Source organism: Hylaeus anthracinus, unplaced genomic scaffold (assembly GCF_026225885.1).
Source record: "Hylaeus anthracinus isolate JK02 unplaced genomic scaffold, UHH_iyHylAnth1.0_haploid 11982, whole genome shotgun sequence".
Classification (NCBI taxonomy): Eukaryota; Metazoa; Arthropoda; class Insecta; order Hymenoptera; family Colletidae; genus Hylaeus; species Hylaeus anthracinus.
The window spans coordinates 1,768,536-1,776,448 of NW_026534330.1; the positions used below are offsets into that span (position 1 = coordinate 1,768,536).

At 41.5% G+C, this 7,913-nt stretch overlaps 2 protein-coding genes across 4 annotated transcripts in view; one reads left to right on the top strand and one right to left on the bottom strand.

Moving 5' to 3' along the window:
- Positions 1–269: 269 nt before the first annotated feature.
- LOC128886149 (uncharacterized) lies at positions 270–5,245 on the top strand. 3 transcript variants are annotated; one of them, XM_054140773.1, is made up of 3 exons: positions 270–567; positions 2,998–3,194; positions 3,847–5,245. In XM_054140773.1, exons 2-3 carry the CDS (start codon positions 3,110–3,112, stop codon positions 4,398–4,400), a joined length of 639 nt encoding a protein of 212 aa, XP_053996748.1. In that variant the 5' UTR covers positions 270–567; positions 2,998–3,109; the 3' UTR covers positions 4,401–5,245. The 3 variants fall into 3 exon arrangements, with proteins under 3 accessions (XP_053996748.1, XP_053996750.1, XP_053996749.1); XM_054140775.1 differs by lacking the exon at positions 270–567 and adding an exon at positions 2,217–2,362; XM_054140774.1 differs by lacking the exon at positions 270–567 and adding an exon at positions 2,232–2,390.
- The window catches only part of LOC128886143 (alkaline phosphatase-like), a 4,246-nt gene continuing 1,455 nt past the window's right edge, over positions 5,123–7,913 (bottom strand). Inside the window, exons 4-8 of the mRNA XM_054140757.1 lie at positions 6,868–7,031; positions 6,203–6,550; positions 5,939–6,137; positions 5,554–5,766; positions 5,123–5,468 (exon numbers count right to left, since the gene is read on the bottom strand). Of these exons, the coding sequence (XP_053996732.1) occupies positions 5,290–5,468; positions 5,554–5,766; positions 5,939–6,137; positions 6,203–6,550; positions 6,868–7,031 (1,103 nt within the window). The 3' untranslated portion in view covers positions 5,123–5,289. The remainder of the gene's footprint in view (positions 5,469–5,553; positions 5,767–5,938; positions 6,138–6,202; positions 6,551–6,867; positions 7,032–7,913) is intronic.

Below are 7,913 nucleotides of genomic sequence, written 5' to 3' on the forward strand. Positions count from 1 at the left end.
ATCACGAGGAAAGCTCGTGATTTCGTGAAATGTCTACGTGACTGGTCCGGCGTTTCCGTTAGTCGGCCCTTGTTGCTTCCTCCACTTGCCGCCGCGAGAATCCTTCCAAGACGGTACCCAATTGGTACAACTACCTTTAGGTTCTCCCACGTCGACCAATCAACGCGCTGCCTTGGTTAGCTTGGAAATCGAGCTGCGAGGTCGCCACTCGTGCTACGCTTAACGTTGCGCGGCGCACAACCAGCTGCCCGCAGTCGTTGTTTGTGTTTGGTTGAGATAGGTGACGAGCTCTGCTACCCGGTTCATCGCCTCGAACCCTCTTGTAACAGTCTCGTGCGTAACGTCAGTCGTGACCGGTTTATCGATTTCGAGGAAAGTCGGCCGAGCCACCAAAGGATGGGAATATTTCGCGAGTTTCCGATAGTCTTCAATCTCTACAAAAAGTATAGTTAAACGTTCGTGAACGAACGAGACCGGTGGAACGGAGTGACCGAGTGATTTATATGGGCAACAATCAGTGAGCAGCTATATTCAACGTTCGTGTAAACACAGAACGATCCCATCGAGGTGAGTCGAACACCGTGGAAATTTCATTTGCCTCTCGCAACGTTAAACTTTGGCGAAAAGAATGCCGATGAAAGCGTATCGAGGGAAAGAAACTTGGGTGCGTTTTGTTGTGGGTGCTAAGGGACTTGTCTACGAGGCTACTGAGTAGGAATATACAGGGTGTCCCAAAAATGTTGTAACACCTTGAAAGGGGTGGTTCGGGAGGTGATTTGAAACAACTTTTTCCTTAGCGAAAATGTTGTCCGAGGCTCCGTTGAGGAGATATTAACGGAAAACACTGACCAATCAGAGCGCGAGTATGCCGGTGGAGCGTAGGCTACGCGTTAGGCGGCCGCGCTCATAGGCTACCGCGGCCGCTCCATCAGCGTACTCGCGCTCTGATTGGTCAGTGTTTTCCGTTAATATCTCCTCAACGGAGCCTCGTACAACATTTTCGCTAAGGAAAAAGTTGTTTCAAATCACCTCCCGAACCACCCCTTTCAAGGTTTTACAACATTTTTCAGACACCCTGTATACTCACGTTTCAGTAGCGGATCGGAGACCAGCGAGAAAGAAGGGATCAGGTGGGATGGTTCACCGATAGAGTGTACGGGAGATACCGCTATAAATTCATCTTCATTCCCCATATCTCGACTGTTCTCTCCGTCAATTGGTCTCATGGACGGCCAGCAATTCCCCGTGTTTCCGCCGTTCAATTACGAGCTAGTACGGGACTCGTTTCGTCGAGGGTCGATCGACACGCTTCTGTATGCCTCATGATTACCTAGCCGTACCCATCAACCGTTTAACTACGAAGGTAGGAGCTTCTCGAGCTAATTTCAATCTTACAGGGGATTCGTCTGGTTTAATTGGCTGTGATTATCATGCGTCAAACGTGATCGTTTTCCTAATTAAAGTTCCAAATAACGGACACGAACTTTAGATTGCTCCGTAAATTAGCTTCTGCCCATGCTTCGCTCGTCTGGATATTGATTTACAAAAATGCGTCATCCAGTTTGATTTTTCGAATTTATTATCCGGAAATAAAAGGAGATTTAAGAGGGTTTAAGTGTGTCTTCGATACAAACGGTCACAACTTTGGTAATATTGGAATCCTTTCAATACAATTTAGTAATAGTATCTTAAAGACCTTAAGCGACATTAATATACAAATTAAATATCTATTTACTCTCTTATTTTTATCATGCGTTCGCGAAGCTAACGCTGTAAAATCTTGTATAGCAACAATCGGACGAAGAAGGATATTTTGCTTGTTGTTTTTGTGAAGCCAACGATGTGGCTTCTTTTTGTACCTTCATCGAGAAACTGGTAGTATAGGACCTTGTATAGGGACAATCGAACGTTGGAGGATATTTTTTTCCTTCTGTTCACGGTAATCGACGTCGACTACTGCATTTAGCAATCGGAGCAAGAATTTCAAGTTACCTACCACTCTAATGTATCCAGAGTTCACTATACCTGTTCTGTCGATTATACTTACGCGGTTATGGTAGCTCAGAGGCCGTTCCCCAAGCTGCGCTGTCCCTCTATCTACGAGGTCACTAATTCGCTGTGGTCAGAGGGGTACAGGGACGCGTCACCAGAGAGTATATTACGATCACTCGACCGGTTTGCCAGTGTGTCACGCAGTTTTCGTCGTAGTGAAATAGTACGTTGTATCGGGACCCGTTCGCAGGCATTGTTGTCTCGTGTCCTTTCGACCTGCCAAGTGGACAGTTTCTTTTCGCTGTCTGCACGTTTTTGAATCTAACAGTTTTCCATACAAGTGCTGCGATCATTGTGCTAAAGTCCAAGTGTAAGAATTCTCTTACAACTTGTTTTATGTACGTTTCTGAACATCTAATATTTATCTAAATCTACCTTGTTTCATCGACACTAAAATTACCAAGCCACTCGATTCGACCCATGTATTTCAAATTTTTTAAACAAATTATATATTTGATTGATTATAACCATGATATTATAGCATATTTATTAGTTTGATTTGATTGTTGATAATTGTAGGGTTAAGGTATACAACCAGACATGTACTGTGATCTATGTATTGAAGACCAAATGTGTAAATGGTTCGATTTGCCGAAGATATTGCTCTGAATTGCCTTAAAATGGTGTTTACGCGTTAATCTCGGGTCACATGCGCGGGCGGTGGCGCTTTTTTTTTTTTTATCACGTACCACGGCCATTTCTGTAACGCGAAAGTCGAAAGTCTGTTCAGTAACGATCAAAACATTTTGTTTACGTTTTTGGAAACGAACGTTAACGTGCCGGTGATTGCAATCGGGCCACTAGAAACGGTCAATAATAATTACGTTCGCCGGAGCAAATCATTCGACTCGACACGGTTCGCTACGGAATTCTGGCATTTATCACTCACTGACCCACGATTCCATCGAACGGGTAGAATATATCTGTGCGATTATTGTTTTTCAGAACGAAATATCAATAGCCGAGTATAGCCGAACTTTGACAGACATATCCAGTGAAGACCGTAAACAATCCGAGAGATAACATCGGAACAGGTTCGCTAAAAGCGACTGGTAATATGTCGAAAGTACCAGGAATCATGAAGACGGAGGACGTCATTGGGAAACAGACTCTCGTGAGGCGTGTTTCCAACATGCTTAAAGGTGGGAGATTTTTATTTTTAAATTTTTCATTAACTGATAATTCGACGTAGCAATCTAAAATGATGTAACAAATGAGCTGTTCGTTATGGCGACGGTATAAGTCCATCTGTTTCAATAATGGACCTTCTATGAATTTTATTCTATGCTAAAATAGACATAGAGTTGTAAAAATGCTACGAAAACAATAACTTTTTTTTTTTTTGTAGTGAACAACGATATATCGTTGATACATTTTCAAAAATTTCCAGTGACTACGTCTCGTTGTGCGTGAGTCACTCTGGGTTTGCGTTTGAATATGTCAGTTCTTAACTTGGTTGGATGGGTTTAGTATAATACTTCAAAACTTAATTATCTTTCGGCCATTTATATTACGTTATGTTAACCCAATTATAATATTGTAAAATATATCTACATCGTAGATATAATAAATTATAAATAATTAAGCACGATACGTTGTTCACATTTTGTACTATATAGTTTACATTACACTATGCTAACATTATTGATATAATTTTCAACGAATATTGGAATATGTCATTCTTTAACTAATTTTTTCTTTATTTTAACTATGTTTATTTCAAAATTTTTAAGTCAGCAATTACTCTCGACACTTGAATTAACTCTAACCTTGTCTCATTATCGATGTCAACAGATGGAAGCAGCGGACCACCGATGTTGTTTCGCCACGCATCGATGCAAAGGATTCGCCACTGTTGTCAAAATCTGAATCTCTTCCCATATCTGCTCTACTCCTTCGACAACTCGACGTCGCACCCCATCGCCCTCAAAGTGCATTTATGTCTCAGCAACCTGCTCCAGGGCATTATGGACAGAATCTTCTTCTTGTACAAGAACTTATGGCGGTCCTTGCTCCGCAGCAGTCCCGACGATTCACTGACGCAGGAATACGTGCAGCCTGAAGAGTCGTGCGAACCCAGGCCAAGGTTTCAAAAGCCAGAATGCCATAAACGCAAACAGCACCCTACCTTCCTGACGATAGCCGTTTACTTCGCACCATTCCTACTGGTCTTCCAATCGATCGGCCTTTTTGGTTTGATGATCTTTTGCAAGTACACCCCAGGATATATCTTCCTGGTTGCTGCCCTGTTGTTACTGGGCTTCATCTGGATGAAGATCCTCTTCCACGAGAGCGTGCGATACACCAAGATTGAGAGCGAGAAGTACGAGAAGAACAAAGTGGATTGATCCTACGGTAGTTTTCTCTCGTCCCATCCCCTGCACACATCGCAATCAGACTGTTCATCGAATAGATAGCGGACTCCCAAGAGCATCGTGACTCTGGGTCACCATTGCAATTCCCTCGTCGCATCTGAACACTTGATCTGTACCGAATAGAGTTTATCACTATTACGAGACTAACTCGGCGATAATTCGTGTCCCTTGTTCATCTGCTTCGATAGCTTCGTAGGTTCGTAGGGTCACTGGTTCGATCCAGTGGATTTACCAGTTCCATAACATTTTGTATACATCTCCGGGCAGATACGTAAGCGCGCGCGCGATCGTTGTTGCAACGCGTTAGAGGATAGGATACTATGGCATGCTACCGTGACTCCGGATAGATTTAAGGTTGCCGCTCAGACATCTAAACGCCCGCATAATTGTAATTGTTTTTTGTCCTATACGTAATTCCGAGAATTACTAGTTTCTAGCGCTGTTACAAAATGAGAGGCATTTGAGGAGTTGCCTAGGTAACGATCGCGATACACCTTATCCTCTGCAGTAGAAGACTGAGAATTGTTTTAACTTGTTTGTATATATATATATATAAAAAAGAAGAAGAAGAAGACAAAGATACAACGCGTAAGGGAAAAACGTATGCGAGAAGAAACGTTCGTCGTCTATATCACACGGGGTTGCTTTAACATATTTGAAAAGACTTGGTGCGTCTATTGAACAAGTTAGGCTAATCTGTGATGAAGTGGATCCGAGTGTATTTTTCACGACCACTTGCTGTCTCCCTTACTTAAATACGATAAGAATACATGTGTAACGTCGGTTTTTTTTTTAAATATATGTTACTTACACAGAAACGTTTTATTATTACCAATAACCGTCTACGTTGCTCTAATTATCTTTACCAGCAGTCGAGCATAATTAGAAGCAACAGACCGCAGTATAAGGAAACGTTGATGAAAATGTTGCAATCGATTCTTCCAACACTGTTCGCGTCTGGTTGTATGTTCGCTGCGTATCCTATAACGCGAGCGACGTAGTTCTGTTCGTGTACGCTGTGAAATAGGTGAGCGAACGGACCTGCGAAATGGGAAAGAATATTCAGTTAATAAATTGACGATTATCATGCTTATTTCAAGTTCCTGTGACATATCGATTTTGGTACCTATCGCATACACAGCGACATCACCGCCACCGTGATAAGCCTCGTCCGATATGATCGCAGCTTGCTGACTGTACGTAAAAGATGTCGTATTTTCTTTAGAAGGGTCTATCCTAACCGAACTGTTGTTTTTGTACGCGATGTTGTTGGGTCCTCCGGTGCTGTAAGTCAACGTGGTATAAGGGATACCATCATACTTTGACTTTTGAGCGATGCCTGAAATTTCATAGTTCTTTTAGGGTTGTTTAAAACAAAGGATTGGAAATATTCTAAAAGTACCTATTTCAAATTGGTAAATAAAGGTTTAACATTACTTCAGTTCTTATAATTATTTTGAGAATCGGGACCGTTATCATAACTACATATATTCAACCCCTGCCTAACGTACCCAGAATATTTGATCCTCGATCGCTGTATCCATTGAAGCTCATCGAGTGAGTGTGATCACTCGTTACGATAACCAGCGTATCGTCGGTGTTGATCATCTTCAAAGTCGCGTTAATGGCATCCGAGAACCTGACGGTTTCCAATAACGCCTGAGCGGCATGTCCGCGATGGTGAGCATAGTCGATAAGACCTCCTTCCACCTAAAAGTAGCACTCGATGTAGTTTCATCCACGAAAAAATTCTTATTTCGTTAAAATGTCAGTACCACTAGGAGGTAACCCTTCTTCGACTTCTGCAGGATCTTCAAGGCTGTAACGGTCATATTTTCAAGACTTGGTTGTCCTTTCGGACCCTTATCTCTGTTATAGTCCATGCTTAAGTGACCATTCGCAAAAATACCCAAGAGACAATCTACCTTAGCCGGGTCTACCTGGGACAATTGCTCGTTATTTTGAACAACCTTGTACGACAGATTCCTGTATGTTTTGTCTCGCGACCATGCGTCGATTAAATCTCGACCATCCCGTCTTTTGCAAGCCCACGTGTCTATAGGGTCGGACTCTGTACCGATTACGTTATGCTTCATTACTTGCCTGCCACCTCCCATGATTACCTAGATGTGAAAGTTTTCAATTAACTTGATATTGGATCATACGAAAGCAAAAAATCAAACGGATTACCAAAATATAGTTTTTTCGCTATGCAAACATAGACATTTTTCATTTATTTGCTATATAAAATAAAAATTTAAAAAGAAAAAACCTCTTTTCTTTCACGCGTATCGTAATAGCCACTTAACAAACTAGGTACGAAGTTGGCAAAATGTTTGGTTTTTATACCCACGTGTCATGAAAGTCTTTGTTAATGAAAAAAAATATCAAGAACTGAACCGTCAAAGTCTCAAATGTCTTAAGCAACTTAATAGTTTGCCTTAATATTACTCCCTGGCGTATCCTCCACTAATTGCCTCGCGATGTCCTTACAGGGATTAGCAATTTCTGGCATTGTCGCCTCGCATTCCCATCTCCTGTCCGCACTGTGCGCGTACAAAGGCGCAGGTGTAGCGTGAGTGACTCTTGTAGTTGTTACGAATCCTATAAATTGTACGTAACGTTTTTAAATTGACAATTTTGTGAACTTTGGCAATGTATCGTATTAACGTCGCACAGTCGGATGGATATACAGCGAAATACCAACAACCAGAGAAGATATAAAGGGGCAGATAAGAAGAGCCTGCATTGCAATTGATGCAAATGAGTTGATTTATTAATAAATGAACGGTACAAAAATAAATCTAGAGTTGAGGGACACTGGGTCTCTCATAAGGGAAAGTTTTATTTCTGCTGCCTTCGTCGATGGGCCTCTGCCAGTATTTGTGCTCAAGAGGGCAGTGTGAAAAACATGTGACAGACCCAGGCCGTTACTTTTCTTCTAGGATGTAGCCGTCAGATTTCCTATGCGCTTTCGAATAGCTTGCACTTTTAGTTCGAACCTTGCGGAGAACAGACGCCTCCCTGAATCGACGAAATAAAATTCAAGTATTCCGTGCAATGTTTTCTATATTAACACGTTTTAGAAGATACATCCAAGTTCAAGGTCATCATTTTGAACACTTGCGGTAACAGTAAGTACACAAGTAAGAAAATTAATGAAATTTTTGAAGAGTACATTGAAACAATTTTTTTTTTTATTAAAGTCAGCCTGTGTAACCTTGAATGACCTTCAACCATAGATCATTTTATTCGTCTTGAAATCCTCTAACATATAGGCGTAAAGAATACTCACCAGCTCTAGATAAAATTACGTAAAAGTATGAGAAAATCCAGTGAAAAGTATGAAATAATTTCTATTTAAGCTGCACTATTACTTGTCAGATCTTGATGAATTTGTTCTCGTCAAGTGGCAAGGTATGTCAAGAAAGAAAATATTTAACAAACGTCAACGACCATACCACGCATGCTACACCAGTTCTCGTC